The sequence below is a fragment of the Octopus bimaculoides genome, chromosome 1, assembly GCF_046866305.1.
Source record: "Octopus bimaculoides isolate indiv1 chromosome 1, ASM4686630v1, whole genome shotgun sequence".
Taxonomy (NCBI): Eukaryota; Metazoa; Mollusca; class Cephalopoda; order Octopoda; family Octopodidae; genus Octopus; species Octopus bimaculoides.
Genome location: NC_142928.1, coordinates 194,126,566 through 194,150,220, shown reverse-complemented (window position 1 = coordinate 194,150,220; position 23,655 = coordinate 194,126,566). Strand labels below are relative to the sequence as shown.

The 23,655-nt window shown below is 33.2% G+C and overlaps 1 protein-coding gene across 50 annotated transcripts in view; it reads left to right on the top strand.

Moving 5' to 3' along the window:
* The window catches only part of LOC106871616 (E3 ubiquitin-protein ligase TRIM45), a 253,827-nt gene that overhangs the window by 228,032 nt on the left and 2,140 nt on the right, over positions 1-23,655 (top strand). For 19 of the 50 annotated variants that reach the window (XM_089364796.1, XM_089364837.1, XM_089364701.1 and 16 more), the window contains one exon: positions 12,886-15,538. The exons of 10 other annotated variants lie outside the window; for them this stretch is intronic. In XM_089364796.1, coding sequence (XP_089220922.1) covers positions 12,886-12,944 — 59 coding nt within the window. In that variant the 3' untranslated portion in view covers positions 12,945-15,538. Of the gene's footprint in view, positions 1-6,724; positions 6,896-12,885; positions 15,539-18,896; positions 18,985-23,655 lie in introns of those variants that run through there. 21 more of the 50 variants (XR_016244694.1, XR_016244668.1, XR_016244691.1 and 18 more) reach the window with 2 other exon arrangements.

Below are 23,655 nucleotides of genomic sequence, written 5' to 3'. Positions count from 1 at the left end.
AGAGAAAATTTCTTTATTGGAAATCAGACAACAGACAAACATCTTGAAGATGTCAGCAGTCTAATTGCTTTACTGAATATAATTTCACATAATTCTAACCTTCATAAGACTTGCACCATTATCTTTTATTCATAAGAGAAGGATTGTGTGGTGGCTTCTCCTTCTAGAAATAGTAGTAAAATCCCTTCCATGTATCATATTATACCATCTTGGTATAATATGGAAGGACACATTTGATAAAATAGTCTTAGGAAAGGTTTCCAAGAATCTAAGACTAATTCTATCTCTCTCTAATCATTTTGCAATTGACTCCAGCATTTATGTAATAATAATAATAATAATAATAATAATAATAATAATAATAATAATAATAATAATAATAATAATAGTAATAGTAATGATAATAATAATAATAACAATAATAATAATAATAATAATAATAATAATAATGATGATGATGATGATGATGATGATGATGATAATGTTGATAATAATAATGCAAAAGTGATAAGATCATCAAAAGTCAGCTTGATTAGAGTTGACTTAGAGCTAAACTTTAATCAATCACTTGGTTTAACCCATTTTAGATTCTTCAGCAGAAATTACTGTGTTGCAGATAGTTGAACAAGGCATCTGATTTAAAGATAGCCTTCTCTTTTCCCTTCTTCAGTTTTAGAGGCTCTGGAAAAGTTCATAGACACTACATTTCTTTCTTTGAACAAGCCATAGAAATACATAGCCCAAGTATCAGTTATTGAAGCGATGACTTTCCAATCAATTGCTTCTTCGCTCTGACAAAGATAATTAATATTTCACACTGATGAAAACATTAACATCAAAACAAAAATAAGAGTTTATATAATATTGTCTGGATATTGAGTTTGTGATACAAAACTGACCATACTTAGGTGAGAGAGATCAGTGGCTCTCTAGGATTTATATCATAAAATATTAAAGTAAATCAAGTTGAAGTTAGATTAGCAGAATTCTTAAAGCAAAAGACTAATTGCTTTGCAGCATTTACTTACTGTGCTTTATGCTTCTGAGCTCAATCTTTACTAAGGTCAGTTTTATCATTCTTCTTGGACTTAGGCTTATTCTGATCCCCAGGACTTAACCCAGTTTCTATGGTGTGTTAGTGGCTGAGATCATTACACTCACCTGCTGAGTAGAATGCTGGACCATTGCAGGATCAACTTCCCCAGCTATTGCTGAGTGGACTGGAACAGCAATGAAGTGTTTTGCTTATGAGCATAACACAGCACCCAGTCCAAGAATCAAAACCACAATCTTACATTCATGAGTGCAACACCCTAGCTATTAGGCTTCCTACCTTCATTCTTTAGAGACAATGACATATATTTTTTAAAAAGCACTAATCAAGCACTGGGGCTGACTCAATCAGTTATATCCTTCTCCAAAATGTGTAACCAGCCTTGTGCCTGTGTTAGAAATTAGTTGTAAAATTACAATCAATGCTGGAAAAGTCTTTATCCATCTTTTACTTAAATATCATTTCATTAATTTTCAAAAACTTATTTCATTAAATAGGAATAGATGTACCATAAAATATTACTCAGTTATGTTCTAAACTTTAATTACTTTAAAATGACTCCTTTAATTATTACTACAATAATGAAGAATTAGAAGCAAATATGGTTTGCTGACAAAATAGTCCTTATCATAACATTGCCAGATGTGATACAGTGATTACTGGACAAGCTACAAAGTGTATTGACTGAATACAAACTAGAAATCAATACAAAGAAGACAAAAGTCATATCATCAATGCAATATCCAATTCCAAGGAGTAACGTTAGAACAGGTCACCAAGTTCAAATATCAGGTAACTATCATCAAGAGATGGAGGTTATGAAATAAGAGCACGACTCAGGACAGCAAGATCAGCCTTAAAGTCATTCACTATAACCTGGAAAGACAAAGCTCTTAATAAGAACAACAAAGTATAGCTTATGAAGACACTGATTTGACTTGTTGCACTATATGAATGTGAAAGCTGAATCCTAAGAGCAAACAACTCTACCAAACTCAAAGTGTTTGAAACAATGTGCTACCAAGGAGTACTGAGGATCAGCTGGACTGACCATTTTAGTCAATACTTGAGAAAATGGGAACAAAGAGCTGCAGTACTTGGTATGTCATCGTGGCTCAGAAACATAGCATTCACATTCAAGAGAGGGAAGAATTACCAGGAGTGGGGAGACTGAGAAAATGTTTGCTGGATGACAACAAAGAATGGACTGGAAGATCTCACTGAATGCACAACCATGAAGAAAGATGATGCATGCATGGTCCCTGACCCTCAGCAAAGAGGATGGGAATAGACAAAGCAAGGCAAGTGCATTGGGATGTAAATTAGGTTTCTTTGCTCTTCTGAGGCTACTCAGTTACAGACTTAGAATACCTTCAAATATCATTTAAAAGGTTTCAGCCTGGCTTTATATCATGAAACAGTGGCTACACATCTAATTTTCTTTACTTCAGTCTATTACATCAGCATTAAAACAGGGTCTGGAACTGATGCTAGCTTTCTATTTAGGATTGGCTAAATTGGTAGAGTGCTTGGCAGAAAGCCCTTTGGTATTTAGTCCTATCCTTTTACATCCTGAATTCAAAACCCACTAAAACTTACTTTGCCTCTTATTATTCCAGATTCAATAAACTAAGGAAGAGTGTAGCTCTGAGTTTAAACCAAACAAATTACAATCTCTAACTACAAATTTCATTCATCATTATCATCATCATTGTTTAAGGTGGACGTTAAACAATGACAATGATGATGATGAATGAAATTTGTGGTTTTGTTCCATTGCAAGAAATTGTGGTCATGTGGTTCAGAAGTTTCCTTCCCAACCATGAAGCCTCAGTTCAGAACCACTTTGTGGCAACTTTCACACATGTCTTCTACTACAGTGCCAAGCCAGCCAAAGCCTTATGAGTAGAATTGGTTGACAGAAACTGAGTAAAATCCCATCTCGTGTGTGTGTGTGTGTGTGTGTGTACCTTTACTTTGACATCATGTGATGGTTGTAAAAATGAGCATTACCATCACACAAGTGATTTTGTCTAATCTTTTGTGAAAAATTTATCTGGCCAAGGGGAAACAGATGAGGGTTGCTGATAGGAAGGGCATCTGGTGGTAGCAAATCTACCTCAATAAATTCCATCTGACCCATGCAAACATGGAAAAATTGACGTTAAGTAATGGTAAAGAAATTCTCTCTCTCTCTCTCTCTGCACCTACAAACATCAGCCAATCATAAACTTCCATTTGTCCTATCCCTTCCTCCACACAACATAACACATTTTTTGTGCTGGCAAATATATTATTATATTAAGTCTAAAGATTCTTGATTTTTCTTAGGAAAGACATGGTATTGGTTTCCCATTGCCTTCAGCCAGTTTATTTACACTTTCCTTAGTTCATCTCCAGCACTCCCAAATTTACCTTTGAGGCTTATTTAACTCCTAGGCATAGGGACACATTCACATAACATCAGGATATATCCACACATCTGTAGGCCTGTGTGACACGTGACTAGGGGCCAGATCTCCTCTCTGTGACCTGCATGCCTCAGCCACAGGATCAGCTTCTGTTCTTTGACTCATAACTGGGATCTTTGACAGCTACTACCACCCTCGGAGTAGACTTGACTAAGGGGTTAATATGCACACCTCAAAAAACCCCTGACTTCCATATTGGATCTTTATCACCAGATGTAGTTTAATGTCTTGCCCATTGAATGAAAACATGAAACCTCCAAAGTTTACAATTAATTTGCCATATCAACGTTTATTATTATTCAATGTGAAACAAACATGAAATATGATTTCATTACTGTTGTTTCAAATTTTCTGATTAAATTTACAAGTTATGTCAAACTTTAAACCTTATTTCAACAGCCTTGCATAATAGCAGACATGCTGGTATTGGTGATATAGATTTTATCAACCTTGGAACATGAAAGTCAAAGTTGACATAGGCAGGATTTAAACTTTTTAAAATAATGATGTAAATAAACATTGCAAGGTATTTGGTTAGCTGCTCTACCAAGTCTGTCAGTCCACTGATCCTTTTTCTATACAATAAACATTTCTAGACACTTGTGTCATCATCGAACATATAAGAAATGGACAAATAATTTTAGGATGCTTATAAATTCCTTTAGTTATATATATATATATATATATATATATATATAAACGTCATTACATTCCAAGTCCTTTAAGAAATATGAACCTACTGTTCTTTTGTTATTTATTAGAGCTTAATTAAATAACAGTCTTATGATAAATACAAATTTAAGCCTGTTTTGTAATGATAATTCTTGTAGTTGTTATCAGAGCAGAGCAGTTATGCAAATTGAGATCTCAAATGTTATTAGTAATACTAATACTTCTTCCATTGTCTATTTAATGTCTATTAATTCAGCTACACTGCTACATCTCAAGTCTATTTTCTTTGAGCACAGTATACATGAATATAATTTCTTACAATACACACATTCAAAGAAAGTTGTGTAATGTATGAATGTATTTTAAATCATGTAATGTATGAGTGTAGGTAGAATCATGTAATATATGTATACATAAAATTATGAAATGTATGAGCATGTGCAGAAATCATGTAATGGATGGGCATGTATAAAATCATGCAATATAGTTATGTAAAATCATGTAATATATGCATGTATCTATAATCATACAATATATGTATATGTGCAACATGAAATATATGTATATAGGTAAAATCATATATGAGTGCAAGTAAAATGATGTGATATGTGTGTGCATGTGTAAAAATCATATAACATACACACACATATGCAAAATCATATAATGTACACTTGTATGAGAAGGTTTGTAGTATGTATGTGTATGGTAAAAGTGTAACAGATGCATGTATGTAAAATCATGTGGAACATGGATGTAGATAAAATCACATAGCATGTTTGTGTATGTGTGGCTCATGTAACAGAAAGGACACCATCACACAGCTCTTCATGCTTTTACAGACAACAACCATAATTCTGTAAACTTGATCCAGACTTGAGTGCAAAAATATAACATTAGGCATGATACATATATAATAATAATTATTATTATTAATAATAATAATAATAATAATAATAATTATTATTATTATTATTATTATTATTATAGTAGTAACAATAAAATATAAGACATGGAACTGAAATCTTGTTCTGATTCACTATCTCGAATTTCAGTTTCTTGATGAACAAAACTAGCAAACTCTGAGTAGTGAGCCCTAAGATCTCAACAATAAATAAATCATATTATGCTCTACTTTACCATATTGAGAACTTGCTTGATATGTTGCATAAATATTAATGTAGCTATCTATTCATATATATATATATATATATATATATATATATATATATATATATATATATATATGCACTAGTGGTTGTATGGTAAGAATCTTACTTCCTAACCACGTGGTTCCAAGTTCAATCCCACTGAGTGGCACCTTAGGCAAGTGTTTTCTACTGTAGCCTCAGGCCAGTCAAGAACTTGTAAGTGGATTTGAAAACTGAAAGAAGCCCATCGTATATACATGTGTGTGTGTGTGTTTGTGTGACCCCCCACCACCACCAACACCACTTGGCAACCAGTGTTGGTGTGTTTAATGCAACTTAGCAGTTTGGCAAAAGACATGGATAGAATAAGTACCATGCATAAACAATTTTTAAAAGTACTGTGGTTCATGCTTTCAGTGCCCCAGCATGGCCACAGTCTAATGACTGAAACAAGTAAAAGAATAAAAGAATACACACACACCTATAAATATATATATATATAAACACATTACATATGATATATTTATATGTGTGTGTGTAGTCCTCTGAGTGCCCGTGGTAGAAATGCTGTCATGCCTTTTGCAAGAATATGCCTGCTATGAGAACATAGTGATGCTCAAAATCAACTTTGCAACCAATATATATATATATATATATGTGTGTGTGTGTGTCTGTGTGTGTGTGTGTGTCTATTTATATGTGTTGTGTGTGTATATATATATATATATATATATATATTGTTGTACTTGGAAATGGTCATATTGCCAGTTTAGCCAATATATATATATATATATATATATATATATATATATATATATAGAGAGAGAGAGAGAGAGAGAGATTTGCATATATATGTATATACATGCACACACACATACATTGTCAATATAAATTACAGTTTCATCAGAAAACAAGAAAGTATATTGAACAACAAAAAGCAGAATCACAAAAATCAAATTATCATTTCTAATATCTATTTCAAGCTTTTAGCTTTTCCCTCATTGTTCCATCTGTGTTGTTTCAGTGCTTGTATAATATCTGATGTGCTGTGACTAATTGTTTTGACTTTAATAACTCAAACACTTCTTCAATTATTCTGACAAACTCTTGTAAAGATTCCATTCAAAAATATTTTCCAAAAAACTTTCAGTGACAAAATGTTAAAATATTTCAACAACTTTATTCTCCCTCACCAATTTTTTCTCTAATTTAGATGAATTATCAAAAAACAATGGTAGCGGGAGAAGAAAAAATGACTTTCAATTTCTCAAATTCACAAATAAGACCATTTCACTAAGCTCTAACTGATGCAGTAGTAATAGTAAAGTAATGGGTTCAAACTCGACTAAAGACATTTTATTTTGTTTTCTACTATATAGTCACCTTCTCCTAATATTCCACGGTGTTCAGCCATTGCTGTTCCAGACGAGTGGTCTGCAAGAAACCCTTCTACTGCTTCCAAAATAAATTGGTTATCATACAAATATCAGAAATATCCATCCGCTAGTTCCAATTTCAGCTCCAGTTACAAGTAAAAGATGCAACATGTGGTGAGTAAAACCGAAACAAAATTCCTTGCTGAAGGCTGCAGCAGTTACCATTTGCATCGAGTGTACAGAAGCATTGTTCTGGAAGAGCTTCGCACTTTTTCGTAACACACATACTCAATTCCTTCTTAATAGCGTTCTTAATCTTTCCAGCATATGTTGCTATGTTGGTCTTCGTGGAGTGCACTTACTATAAATTGGTATGTTGGTCTTCTTGAACGACACACAACTGAAGTTTTCTTGAAGTCACAATATATCAGATGATCTCTTACTTCTAAAAATAATTTTCTGTTTTGGATTTTTTTTGTTTGGGGTTTATTTTTATTTGTTGTTTTGTTTTATGATTTTCTGGAAATTCTCTAAGGCTTCTATTGCATGCCTTAATGCTCTAAACATTGCTTTGAAAAGCCCATTGAGATCACACTGAATTAAATTCCTCCGTAAGTCTGCAATAGTGCTGGAATTAATTGGATCATATTCCACTCCTTTCTGTAGTTTATCTCTGCAGCAATGCTAAACCACAGGCTGAAATGATATTCTGCTCCTTGCTGGTCTTCATCTTAAAATAAAGGACTTGCTATCAGCATGACACATGATTTGAAAAGATTCCACAAAAACAAAAACAAAAAAAAGCATAGTTGGAAAAAAAGAGTTTGCTTGGATTGCCTCCAAATTATTGCAAAAGCCTAGTCTCCTTCATTGTGAGACTAATTGCATTATTTATGAAATTTCTTTCAGATTAAAAAAATACCTGATTCTTATTTTATGTTTGAAATAGCTTTGCCATTATTACAGTGTTACACTGTATAACCAGAATAACCTTTACATCATTAGAATATTACAAATAAATAGAAACCATATTTATTCTAGAAATATTACCTGTCCCTGCTATAAGAGATATGACTGTTTTGTAAGTTAAATATAACACCATTATCCAATGGAATGCCAATTAAACATGAAGAGAAATGAAAAATTAAGAAATTTCCAAGTTTTGCAAAACACTGGATTTGGAAATAGAAGAGCATCTTGTCACGAATTTTGAAAGATTACTGACATACTAAATACTAACTTACAAGATGAAACCTCATGAATACCACTTGACAACCAATGGCTGAGCATAGTTCAAAATCATGGATGGAAAATCCCTAGAACTGTTTTGAAACCACAGATATATGATCTGTTATAAGCAGTTGAATTTAATATGGAAGATTCTTTTGTTTTTAGAATCATTTTTTAATGAAATCCTTTAATCAAAAATACTTCTATAGTTGAAACATTTTATCTTTGGAAAATATTAAAGAAATGAGAATCTTTAGTGATGTAAAAATTCTTGTGAATGTAAAACTAATTTTCTGCTTTTCCACCTCAGAATATTTTCACAGAAAACAATTCATTATACTTATATTCATTTCACAATAGCATGACCATTTTAATGTTAATAAATGTCCTTATTTAACTCCGTAGCAACAAGGAAGTAGCTAATTTCTGGGAAAGCTGAAGAAGAAAATGGAGATTTTATTAAGTTAGAGTAGAGACTTCAACAAACTAATGGTAACTGAATAACACATATTGTTATTTTATTTTGGCCAAATTTCTACTAGCAGCTGTCTTTTGCATATTCAATGTTACCATTGGCAGTACTTGTGCAGGTTAGCTACACAAAATTCTGAAGAGAAATGAAAAGCTAGAATCCAATCATTGTGTTACAAATTATCTGATTTATCAAATGGCTTACTTGACAAATCTAAGATTTTCTACAAAACATTGTTTGAAGCATCTAAATATATTTTAAACAGAGAAACATGCTTTTAGATGCTAATCAGGCAATAATGTAACTTAATACTATTGTAAACTTAACAGAATAAGCGTGAACAATATTATGTAGAATAAATATCACTATAAATATCATAGAGAAAGGTATGCCATTGTGGTTAGGAAGCTCACTACTACATTCAGTCCCACAACACCATATGTTAGGCAAATGTCTTCTACAATAGCCTCAGGTTAACCCATTACCTTGTAAATGGGATTTAACAGATAGAAACTGTGAAGAAGCTATCTGTGTGTGTGTATGTGTATGTGTATGCGTGCGTGCGTGTGTGTGTGTGTTTGTTTTAATGATATATTTAGTTGGCACTTACACTATTCAATTGATTTTAGTATAAACACTGTATTTAAAATACTATGAAACTTGTGTTATTCAGTTTAAAATTACTTGTTGATCTATTTACTCATAATTTATATTTATTTGTGTATGAGTGGGTGTCATACATACATATGTATGTATATATGTATCATGGGAAGTTAAATCATTGTATACATATACATAGGTATGTATACAAGCATTCATAAATAAGTAAATTTATGTATATAAGCGTATATAAATAAATAAATACACAATTATTCAAATGCACATATATATATATACACACACTCATTTATAATAGAATATATTATAAATTCATACACTTGTATATAAATTATATATATATATATATATATATATATATATATATATATATATATATATATATATATATAAACATGTATGTGTGTATGTATGCATGTATATAAAACATGTATGTACATTCAGATATAAATTTAAATATATGTACAATATGTTGGGTGCATATAAACCTGATTTCACAAATTTTAATTTTTCAGGCATTATAAGGGATATCTCGCCTTCCCTCCCTTTCCCTCATGCTAAATACAAAATAATTTACTTTTTTAATATATATTAGAAATAAAAGATTATGAATAGAGGAAATGTTCAAATTATGATATGCTCATTTCCATAGCATTGCTATTTATTTGTTCAGTATTATATTACATTACTTGAACTACAGACCATTTTCTCAGGCATTTTGAACATATATATATAAATAAATATAGGTAAGGCTGGTCTATGTGATTACCCTTGGTTTCATGTCCATAAAGTGCTTAGTTTTACACCATATCATCAGATCCCAAAACCTATTGGCACATGGCCTCTGTAGCAAGAGGTCATGGACATGAAACCCAGGGTAATCCCATAGACTTTATCTATCTTTATTCTATACTCCACTATAACTTAGAGTCTGCTTCTTTTTCGGATTTATGATTTACTGAAAATATATATATATACATGCACATACACATATGTATATATTTGACAGCAGAAGGCTAAACAGTTATGTGGTGTATAAATTCTGAATTCAGATCCTACGAAGATCAGTTTTGCCTCTCATCTTCCCTGGGTGAATAGAAGAAATTTACTCATGAAATATTAGTTTCAAATTAATCAGCTGTGTACAACATCATCCATTTAATATTGCTGACATTCTATGTTAGTAACTGCATTTAATAAGTGTATTAAATGATATAACAATTAATAAAATGTTAATGATTCCAAAATTAGGTTATATTTTGGTGGAAGTTAGGTGAGCTCAACAAATTAAATTGACTACACACACATACATACATACATACATACACACATACATACATACATACATACATACATACATACATACATACATACATACATACATACATACATACATACATACACATCTATCTATCTATGCATCTGTCAGTGGATAGAAGAATTTCGTAATGTGACAAATAAAAAAATCTAAGGAGATGCAATATTTAGTTATGATGATTTACATTCTGAGATCAAATCATGCTTGAATCAAATTTACTTGTTATAAGACTCTTAATCACTTAATTATTGTAGTCATTAAGGCAACAAGCTGGCAGAATTGTTAGCATGCTGAGTAAAATGCTTAGCAACATTTCGTCCATCTCTACATTCTGAGTTCAGATTCTGCCAAAATCAACTTTAACCTTTCATCCTTCCAGAGTTGATAAATTAAGTACCACTGAAACACTGGGTTCGATGTAATCGACTAGTCTCCTACCCCAAATTTGAGGCCTTGTGCCTCCAGTAGAAAGAATTATTATTATTATTATTATTATTATTATTATTATTATTATTATTATTGGCAGTGAGCTGGTAGAATTGTTAGCATTCCAACCAAAATGCCTTGCGGTATTTCTTCCAGCTTTACATTCTGATTTTAAATTCCACTGAGGTCAGCTTTGCCTTTCATTCTTTTAGGGTCAATAAAATGAGTACCAGTTGCACACTGGGGTTGATGTAATCAAGTTAGCGACTCCCCTGAAATTGCTGGCCTTGTGTCAAAATTTGAAACCAATACTGTAATTAACTAATTAACTATTTATATACTCCACTCTATTATTCAATACATGAAGGCTCCTTTCCTTCTGACTCATAGACAACTCTCTGTCTTTCTCTATGTATATATATATATATATATATATATATATATACATACATATACATTTCATATATATATATTCACACATATATATGTATATATATACATTTTATATATATATGCACACATATATATATATATATATATATATATATATATATATATATATATACATACATATATAAATAAGCTAATGATATATTTAAAGGAATAACTCTGATGTAATATCTTTACTGATGTTGTCAATATGGCAGAGATATCCTGTGTAAAGCCTTTTTCTGTTGATTATTTCAATTAATCATTTTCTCTCTTCAAGCAACATGAAGACATATTACTTTACAATATTATACACACGTGGGCATGTATTCATTGGGTTCTTTTTATTTATTTATTTATTCACTTTCACTATTCCCACATTGCATGCTGGGATATTAACATGTGATCAATGCTTTGTTTCCCCACAGCCAGTATTTGCTACAGTTCTATATACACATGTTTGAATCACTTCCACAGTTACTGTTTTGTCTTCAATCACAACTGATGTCTTTGGCATTGTATTTCAGCTTTTATTTAATCTTCAGACATAGAATAACCTTATTAAAGCAATTCAAGATGATAGAGGGGATGGTGATGATGAGGTAGGGAGCTTATATTGTCTTTATACGAGGGAATTTTCATTCAGAGTCTATCTAAAAAAAGGGTGTCCAAAAGGTCTGAATTGATTATATCTAAGTACAAATACAGCTAAGTTGAGGGACATGCACTCCAACAGAAGATGATGAGGATGAACATGAAAAGAAAGAAAGAGGATTCTGATGAGGGTAATGACAACAATGAGTTCTATAATGACAATGACAATTAGATGATGATGACAATGACAAATGTAATGCTGACTTTGATTAATAAGTAAAGGCTGCTGCTGATGAGGAGGGGAAGGAAAAGATGAGGAGGAGAAGATTGCTTGTGCTAAGATTATGACCAAAAACAAAACCACATTTATTTATCTCTCTAGTTATCTTCTGCAGACATCTGTCTCATGGCAGCATCTGGTGGACATCTGGTAAACATCTGGTACATATAAACTAGAATATGATTCAATGTATTCTGATAGATAAATACATCAGTGTTTAGCACTGAGATGATCTGCATCATTCCATACAACAAACTAATAATTTTCATTGAAAAGAAAATTATAAGTCACAGAAGTAGAATTTTTCTTTTTTTTTTTGAGAAACAATCTAACATTTTATTTTGGTTTGCTTTATGGTTTTTCTCTTAATCTATTATGGTTTTTTATTTGTTTTTAATCTTTGCTGTTTTTCATTTCTCTCATGTTAAATTTAACTCAGTAAATTTTTTTTTTCTGCTCGACCACAAATTACATCCATTTCTCACTTTCACACTGTTGTAATTGTCTTTTGTTTCGCAAAATTAATCAAAATGTTTCTTTTAAGAATGAAACAAACTGTATCTAAAAACAAAATTATTATCATTATTATTATTATTAATATTATTATAATAATAATTATTATCATTGTTATTATTATTATTATTATAATTATCATCATCTTCCTCCTCCATATTATTCTCATCATCATCATTGTATTTTCACTTCTTTTTCTTAACTATTCTTGTCGATTTAATTCTATCAAATTCATCTAATTAAAGCTGATGTTATGATAAATATTCTTGTTTTTCCACCTCAAGGTCACGCCAACAGAACAATATCCAACGTTTGCCAATTATCAGAGAAAAGACCCTTATGATCCAGATATGTGGTAGGCGATATGAACTCAACAATTTCTTAGACCTCCATCTAGTGCTATTTATTTCTCAACATTTGGCCACTGAGGAATTTCCACAGTAAACTGCTATTAGAGAGAAAGGAACAGGTGAAAATTTGTTTCACTTTTATCCTCTTCTCTAGGCTGTTTGACATTCCAAGACTGGCACCAATCTTTACCAATGCAAGCTCTTGGGATTTCATCTACTGATAAATATTTCTGAAGTTAACTTTACAACATTTGCTCCTTCCATTTTTGGAGTTCTTGCTAAAATGATCAATCTGTAGAGAACTCTGAAATTTCTTGAAATTCTTGTCTCCTTCTTTTTCTCCCATTTTTTTTTTTTTTTTTGTAATTCAATGAGATCCACTCTTAGAAGATTGTCATCAAAAAGAAACAAACTTTAAAATTATTTTCAAGCTGCCCAATTTTGGATAAGAAATAATTTCATTTAGAGAATTGCTTCTAAAAGCATCCAGAAATAAGTAAAATGTAACTGTCTCAGATCTCTGCTGACAAAAATAAAACAAAAAACATTTATTCTGCCAAAATATTTCTTAGAATGAAGAACACTCTATAACAAATCTTCAAATGATTAATAAACAGGAAATAATTTTTTTAATCTGAATTTCTTCTATTGAAGAATTCTACCTTTCAACTTGCTTCAAGCACCATTTTCCTCTGTCTCTTCACAGACTTCTACTTAGCTGATTCAGCTTTCTCTCAGCCAATATTTCTCAATGACCTCGTCTGTTTAATTTCGAAAACCTTTTTTTGTCTTTTTCTTTCTCACCTTTTAATAATGTTGTTTTGTGTGTGCCTTTTGTTCTCTTGATTTCATTTTATTTTTCTCGGCAACAATAATAATAATAATAATAAACTGATTACAACAATCAAAAAAAAAATGGGAAAAACATTAGTTTTTTTTTTTTTTGATCCTTGGTTTTTCTCTAATTAAAAAACAAATCATGCTTTCATCTTTTGCCCTCCTATCATTAAAAACAAGAAAAACCAAAACTGGATCTGTTCTGTGTGAGATTTTGGCACATCTATGTTTCCCCTTCTTCATTAGTCAGGGGCCTTTAACAAATTATTATAAAAGTTTACTTAAAATACATGTTCCCCCACCACACATTTGTAATAACCTCCAGCCTCCCTGTGCACATTAGTCTTTCTAATAGGAACATCTATGTTTCATGTACAAATAAACTAAACTGCTTTGAAAACTGAAGAAAGAAACCATCAGGCTAACACATCTGGATAACATATTTGGGCATTATTTGAAAGCCTTATGAAAACTTTAAGACACATCAACATTTCTTTGACAAATTTCATGTTTCTCTAAAGATGGTGTCTTGAATGATAATTTACAACTGCCTAAGTGTAGGGGCATATTATTGATCTTTCAATATTTTTCACTGGAATGACTCAATAAAAATTCTTGTTTTGTCTCATAATGTCCAAATGTCAACAAACATTTTTACTTGCTGAATTCTGAACATTCTTCAAATCCAATCCAAAATGATTTTACCATTGTGTCCAGGTGACACAATTTTTAAATAATTATTTTCTCAGCAATGTTCCTCTTATTTAGATTTAAATTACAATGTAAATATTAATGTTTTTGTATTTTTCTTAATTTTTGTTTATTTGTTCGATTAACTTTGATATGATCGATCAACTAGATCATTAGATAAGATTGTTAATATATTCAATTCTATGCCTATTTACAAATTGGATTTAACATATTTCCTTATTTAATGTGCAGAAATTCAAGCTGATTAAAGAACCAATTTTTCTTAATTCAGCTGAATTCCATGAACTTGGTGCTTGAAGTTCTCAATGAATATGTTGCAGCAGCTATTGGAAATATCTGAATGGTTTCTGTATATGTTCAATAAGGAAATATTTAAGACCTGTGATTAATTACGAAGCCAGTTCTTTGAGCAGATTCACATTGTGGTTGACCTTTCTGCTAAAGTAAATATTTAGTGACCTTATAGCAGCAGCCATAAAATTGCTATCTCAAACATTGGCACATCTGGCTCACCCTCTGTCTCAAAATATTAAAGAGATAGTGAAATATACTCCTTAATATGGAGAAGTTTTAGGTTTTTTTTTATATTTTCTTGTAAATGGGTCTAGAATAACCTGCTAAACACCACACAACAATCTTACCCTGAAAGAATCGAAGTTTCAGGAAAAAAAATAAATAGAATAAAACTACTAATTGTCCTCTCCAATGAAGGAGGAGATCATTTGGTATTGGCTTGCCTCTTAATGTCACAGGCAAATGAACAAAATGCTGTTTTTCTAAGGCCCTTTCAAGCAAAGACAAACAGTAGTACCACTATTTATTACAGAATGTATTTTCATTGGCCTGTCACCATCAATGTTCTGTTTTGCCTTTTATATGTTTTTTTAAACAAAAATTAATGAAATATTTTAGTATTTGATTATCTGAATAATTAATTTATTGTCATTATTGAAATATTTATAATAAAGAACTTTAAAGTTTAATTATCTGATAATGTGGAGATGAAATTTTGGCAAAATAAATTTAAAATAAACCTTAATATATATTTTTTTTCTTTATAATTTATAAACATCTTGCTTTGACAACAGGTGGATTCTGTCAAAAATTTAAAATATAGCATATTTGGGTGATCTGGTAAATATTTCTGATGGGCATATGTGTAGGTTCTTTGGCATTACCTAGATACCCAGCAACATTTGAATGTCGCATATGTGTGAATTTTCTGTAGATATTATTAACATTAGTATAGGCTTGGGTCATTTGATAAGCGTTTGTGTAGTCTGGTAAATATTTAGGGTATGGTGCATGTGTGAAGGGGTTTGGCAAATATTTGGGGTGTGGTATTGCTTGGGTGTCTGGTAAACATTTGGGTGTGGCATATATGTTTGGCATGGTCTAGCAAACATTTAGGGATTGACATGTTTGGCTTTTGACAAATATTAAGAGTGTGACTTTTGTTTGGGGTTTATTAAATATTTGAAGTGTGGAGTTTGTTTGTGGATGGGGCATATAGTTGGGAGACTGGCAAACCTTTTAGATATGACACATATGGCAAACATTAAAAATGCGAGTATGTAACAAACGTACCACTATGTGTATGACAATAAAAGAGCATGTGGGAAAGGTAACACTCATAAAATTCTCAGACACACATATCTAGAAACAACTATTTAAGGAAAGAACCTTCTTTTTGTAATATAATACTGTATGACGATCTCTACATCATTTGTAATACATTTATAGCCACACTTATACATGGAACAGCTCTCAATCTTGAATCTAGTCTCAGAGAACAACTTCTTAGAGACTTTATGTGTTCAAAGTATATGCTCCAGATGACATCAGTAAACTGTCACCCTTGGTATAATTTTCCCTCCTCGGCAACAGACACCATCTCAGTCATTTGGAGCTAGGTAGAAATTTCTGCTTCTATATAGAAATCATTGAATAGAACACTTGCTGATGTACGTAAAGCCTTCCAAACTGAAGTTAATGCAGGAAATGCAAAATCTTTAAAGAGAAGTTGTTCCCCAAGACTAAATCCTACAGCAAGCTTTGTTATACATAAACATGTCACAAACAATGTATACAGTCAGTGTTGTTTTGGTCTTCTGTTGTTTCAAGTGTGTATGATACAAGAGTATGTTTCAGTGGAAGGGTATAATGAAATATTTTTGACTCTAATATTTAATTGGATGGCAAGCTAGCAGAATCATTACAGCACTAGAAAAAATGCTTAGCAGTATTTCTTCCATCTTTGTGTTCTGAGTTCAAATGCTGCTAGGGTCGACTTTGCTTTCCATCCTTTCAGGATCTATAAAATAGGTACCAGTGGAACACTGGGGTGGATGTAATTGACTTACCTCTCCCCTAAAATTGCTGGCCTTGTGCCAAAATTTGAAACCACTATTTAATTGGTACTTTATTTTATCAACCCTGGAAAGAGAAATCTAACTTAAGCAGGATTCAAACTCAGAACCTAAAGGAATCTGTTTCATTCGCTACTCTATAAGTTCTACCAATTCATCATCATTTTGTTCACTGCTTTACCAACCCATTACCATTGTGTTCGCTGTTCTACCAATTCAAACTGCACACCAGCATTTTGTTCACTACCAATTCTACCAACCCCATTGTGTTCACTGCTCTACCAACCCACTACCAATTTGTTCACTGCTCTACCAACCCACTACCAGTTTGTTCATTGCTCTACCAAACCGCTACCAATTTGTTCACTGTTCTACCAATTCTACCAACCTCATTGTCTGTATGTGATTTATTTACTATTGCTATACATTGTGGAGACATTCTTGTATCATAAGATTTTATAGGATTTCACTGCCAATATCACCATTTCATCATCATTATTATTATCATCATCATTATCATAATCATCATCATCATCACAATTGTCATCATTATCATCATCATAATTGTCTTCATCATCATTATCATTCACCATCACTACCACCACCACCACCATCATCATCACTGTACATGCAGTTGTTGTTGTTGTCTTTAATATGTGATCAGCAAAGATTAAATTCTCAAATGATCAAAACCCATTTGTTAAATCATTGAAAACACAAATGAATAGAATTTGGTAATCGTCCCCCTTTAGATTTTATAATATGTCCCTTGAGTAAATGAAGATTTTCAATTTACTTGTGGTAGCAGCCACAGCTCCCACAAACCACACCCTAACATCCTAAGTGCTTAGCGGTATTTCGTCTGCCGCTATGTTCTGAGTTCAAATTCCACCAAGGTCAACTTTGCCTTTCATCCTTTTGGGGTTGATTAAATAAGTACTAGTTACGCACTGGGGTCGATATAATTGACTTAATCCGTTTGTCTGTCCTTGTTTGTCCTCTCTGTGTGTAGCCCCTTGTGGGCAATAAAGAAATAAGAATATTGTTCTGTTGTTCTAAAGATACCTGAGAGACAGGGCAAAGGATTAAGTCTACCAGTCAAGATAATAGGTCTACTTGATCAAGGCTTGCCTAGGGTTAAACAACAATACCAACAACATTAGTTTGTATTACAGTCAAGTTATAATGTTCTACAAATAATACAAATAGTTGAGATGGAAGAAAATGTTTTATGACACGAGGAAGAAGAGAAACTTAATGTTTTGGACATTTGTCCTGCTTCAGTGAGAGGGAAAAATCTTTATATCCTCTCTCTCTCTCTATTTCTATCTCCCTCTCTTTCTATCTCCCTCTCTTTCTCTCCCTCCCTCTCTCTCTCTCTCTCTCTCATCACCTCTCTTTCCCCTTCTCTCCTCTTCTCTCACCTTCAGTTATATTTACATATACACTCTCCCTCTTTCTCTTTCTTTAACCCTTTCGTTACCAACCCGGCTGAAACCACCTCTGGCTCTGAGTACAAATGTCTTGTTTTCAAAAGTTCTCAATCAAAATCTTCCACCAAACCTTAGTCACAAATACTAGTTGAATGATAAGTTATTTTACTAAATTCTTTGTTATATTTAAAATCAATTGAAAGAAACAGAGAGCATCTCAACAGAAATACAGTAGTGAAAGGGTTAAATAAGGGCTGAAGTTTGGTCCTTTCACTAAAACTATTAATGAGAAAATGAAAGAAGAGGCATAAAGGAGTGGTGTGTCAACTTTGGAGAGAATATCTTTAATCTTGAGATTATCTTCCGTGCTCAAGCAAAGCTAGTCTTAATTGTCATTTGGTAATTAGGATACATCTTCTGGAGGCAGAGATAGCTGTAATAAATGAAGAATTTATGTTTTACAGTATTTGATACACCTGTATTTGTATTGTTGAAAAACATGCCACTGGGCACTTTGAGTTACTTCCCTTAGATCATTTTGTTTAAGTTATATATATATATATATATTGTATCTTGTATCTTTTATTCGTTTCAGTCATTAGACTGCGGCCATGCTGGAGCACTGCCTTGACGCATTTTTAGTTGAAGGAATCAACCCCAGGACTTATTTGTTTTTAAGCCTGGTACTTATTCTATCAGTCTCTTTTGTTGAACCGCTAAGTTGTAATGATGTAAACACACCAACACCGGTTGTCAAGTCACAGTGGGGGACAAACACAGACACAAAGACATGCACACACATATATCATTGCTATTAGGTTAAACTGTTGTATGTCTAAATTTGGCTAAATGCATTTTTTTTTTGCGATATTTATTTTTGCTTGCAACAGCCAGTTCTTTTGGTCAAACTATCATATCTCCAGATGCTTCAGATGCCTGCCAAGATATCAAAAATTGCCAAAGTGTAGTACAACAGTTTTGCTATGGAATGGTGAAACTACTTTTTCATTTTCTGAAAAAGCAATGTTTTGGACTTACAACACTTTTGCATAATAGTAATGATATATCATCATCATCATCATCATCGTTAAACATTGCTTTTTCAGAAAATGAAAAAGTAGTTTCCCCATTCCATAGCAAAAAGGTTTCTTTCAGTTTCCATCTACAAATCCACTCACAAGGTTTTGGTTAACCTGTGGTATAGTAGAAGACACTTGCCCAAGGTACCATGCAATGGGACTGAACCTGGAACCATGTGGTTGGGAAGTAAGCTACTTAGCACACAGCCACACCTTATATATACATGCAGGGAGAGAGAGACATGTATAAGTGTGTGTGTGGATGTACTTTCAGTTCTGTAGCGAGTGCACCTGTTCACTTTTTCTATTTTCAACTCTTTATCCTCCTCCCCCCCCCTGCTTACCTCTCATCATTCTATTTCTGGCCACTCCTCCTAATTTCATTTCCTCACTCTCCTCCAATTCTTTAAACACTATTATCTCTTACACCTGCCACCTCATTTCCTGTCTCTCCTCATCCCATTAGCCACATGCAACCAGGTTATCATTTATACACCCCTATTGTCCCCTACCTCCTCTCTTTGTCCACCCTTTTTCTCAAATTCCCTACCCTTCCTGCCTGGCCCTAACAATTCCACTGACAACCCCTCCACCCACATCTTGACACCAGCACACTACACCACCTCCTACACCATCCTCCCCACCGCCACTAACATTACTCCCATTTCCTTCCATAGTAGGCTTCTCTTTCTCTCTCTTTTTCTTTTCATTTTCTCATCTGCAATTTTCCAACTTGCTAAGACCTATATTCTCTCTCTCTCTCTCTCTCTCTCTCTCTCTCTCTCTCTCGCTTTCTCTCTCTCTCTTTCTCTCTCTCCAAAGAAATGTACAAACTGTTACGATTTATTTCTTCCTCCCCTCATAAAATATCTTCCACTGTTTGAACGATCTGTCTGCCTACGACTATCACAAAAAACATTTGTCCCAAGTTCCATGCAGTGGGAATGAACTTGAGGCCATATGGTTGGAAAGCAAACTTCTTAACTACACAGCCACATATATGCAAATATGAATGTATCAAAGCAGGAGACTGGAAAATTTTCTGGCGTTATTAATTCACCATTACATGTGTTTCATTTGCTGATAGAAGTTACAAAATCGTACCTGTAGAAGAAATGTTTAAGATATCTCCCATTGGAAATTCTTCAAACGGAGAATCAAATAATGATTATGATGATGATACATTTTGTGTGTGTGGAGTGTGGAGGGTGAGTGTGTGAGTGTATGAGTGGGTGTGGGCATGGATGTGTGTATGTATGTGTATGTATGTGTCTGTGTGAGTGTGTGTGTGTAAGGCATATATATATGTATGGATGGCATTTATGGTAAGTATTTATGTACAACAACACATTATATATTTCTTTCATTGTACACTGCAGTAAATTAATATTATTGTCCTTGAATTTACTTGTAAAATTTATTGGTTTATATCAATATTGATCAATTAATTTTAATGAATTATTTACACTCTACAAAAATGCTTGATTCTTAATTAAGATAATTTTATTTTAATATGAAAGTTTGGTACTACATGGTTGATCAAGATTTTATATTTGTATATGTATACCTACACACACACACACACACACACACAAACAAAGACATATATATATATTTATCTTTTATCTTTTACTGGTTTCTGCCAGAGGCTGAGGCCATGCTAGAGCACCATCTTTCAGTATGTTTGGATTTCTTTTCTGTAGTGTTTTTGGTGAAGTGGTGAGTTAGACGGAGATGCTCCTCTCTGTGTTGTTTCTTGCCACGATGTGGGTTTATCTGGTACCTTAGATGGAAATCTGTCCTGACACTCTTTGAAGACCTCCACATTTACACCTCACAAATTTCTGAGGTTGTTTGGAAGAATGTTGAGCAGTTGTGGACCCTTGAAACCCAAGATATTACAGTACTGGTTCCTTATTCTAGACGGAGTATATACAAATATACTATACATAATATATTTTTATATTATATATATATATATATATATATATATATATATATATATATATATATATATATATATATAAGAATGTGTACACACACACACACACACACACGTATATATATATCACTGTCACTATTGACCAGGCTATCGATGTACAGTGATGTATTACTGTACATCGATGGTCACAATACACTTCCTTGCATTGTTGTAGCATTTGACTGATGCCACCCCACTGTGCAGGAGGAAGGCCATATTTATATATACATATATAGCAATGTGATAGTGTAGGTTAAAACGTTTGCTTCACTTCCACGAGGTCTCTGGTTCAATCCCAAGGCATGCTGTTTTGGGAAAATGTCATTCTCTATAGATTCAGGTCAACTCATAACTTGTTAATGAAAACTGTATAGAAGCCTGTCAGATGGATTGTATCTTTAATTCAAAAGGTATACCCTTGTCATATTCTCTGAAGACTACACATGTCTGTGGAATACTCAACCAGTTACATAGCAATTTAATGGGAAAGTAATTCAGCTGATTGAACAAGTGAATCTTTCTAGTCAAATGACAGCCATCTGTCACTAATATTACTGTAATACAGAAGAGGATATCCATCACAATAGCTTTTAAAGCCCTACGAGACATAGACATTCACTCAATGTATAAAAGAGAGAGAAAAAAAAACTATTTTGCATCAAAGAATAAATACAAAGAAATAACCCTGACAAGGACTGTAAAAATATCCAAGAGGTACTTCTGGATAGTTCTTGGGAGGACCAAATAATTCAGCAATTAAAATAATATGCATGATCAACCTAGGTTTCATTTTAAATGTTGCTAAAGAGTAAATGATATAAATGTTTGAAAAATCCTTTGAGCAATGCAAAGTGAGGCATTGGGCAGAATATGTAGGGGTGATGTCAAAAAAAGGGAGGTGGTATCGAAAATTTCCAAGACTAGTTCTGTAGCATGCCAACAAATGGTAGCACATGGTTGTGTGTGCAGTGAGAACTGGCAGTGACCTTCATGAGGCAGTCTGTTGAGTGACATCGCAAGTTGTGAAATTTGTGTTTTTGTGATCATGTATATGCTGTAGTCTGCAATTTTGTTCTGGATAGGAACTAAGAGCCAACAGGAAACTTTGTATTAAACTTGGGAAGTCTGCCACAGACACATGGAGCATGCATCGGCAAGCTTACAGCGATAAGGCAATGGGTCATACGCAATGTTTCAAGTGGCACAGGTGCTTCAAAAGCAGAAGAATTTCTCTGGAAGACAATGAGCAATGTGGGAGACCTGCAACGAGTATCACCTCTGGAAATGTGATAAATTGCATTGAGAATTCATCCCCCAGGGCCAGACTGTTGATCAAGAGTTCTACTGCAAAGTTTTGAGGGAGGGACATTTGACAAAAGCAAATGGATCTGTGAAGCATGTGTTGTCATAAGCAGACGTTACTAGTGTGTAACTGTTTTAGACATGTAAAAAATAATAATAATGAATATTTCTGAGAATATAAAAACCTTTCTACCTAAGAAGTAGTACCTAAAATATTAACTCATGGTCAGATTATATCTCACCAGAAGCTTTAAACTGCTTGAAATATATTCAAATTTGATTATTTCAATGAGTAATTATGTGGCAGTGACAGACACTGGTAAAGCATTTCTGTTTAAAGCTAAACCAAGCAATGGGGTAAATATCCCCATTTTATAGCCATTGGGTATATATTTAGTAGCTGAGGAGGAAATGGAGCAATATTTAGATATTAAGTGAGATCATGTAGCAATGAAGGTGAATATTTTGATATCAGGTGAAGTAATGGATAAATATCGTCACTGTTGTTTTACATCCATTTTCCATGCTGGTATGAGTTGAACAGTTTGACAGGAGCTGACCAGCTGAAGAGCTGTCCGTGCTCCATGTCTGCTTTGGCATGATTTCTACAGCTGGGTGCCTTTTCTGATGCCAACCACTTTACAGAGTGGACTGGGTCCTCCTGCACAGCACCAGCACAGGTGGTTTCAAGCCTTGGCATGTCCTCACTAGTCACAGCCCATCTCACACTACCATGTAGTATAACTGTTCATACACAGGCATCATACAATCTGCCTTTCACTCTGAGGGAGAGGCCCTTTGTTACACAGGTAATAACTTACAGAGGTAATTGTTACAGGGGTAATTGCTTTCTGAACTTCGCCCAGCCTATTTATATTCTAGCAGCTATGCTTTCAGAACAACTTCCACCATTGGTAACCAGATCACCTAAGTAACAGAAACTGTCTACTACTTCCAAGGATCCACCCCACCACTGGTATTTGAGGGAGTCT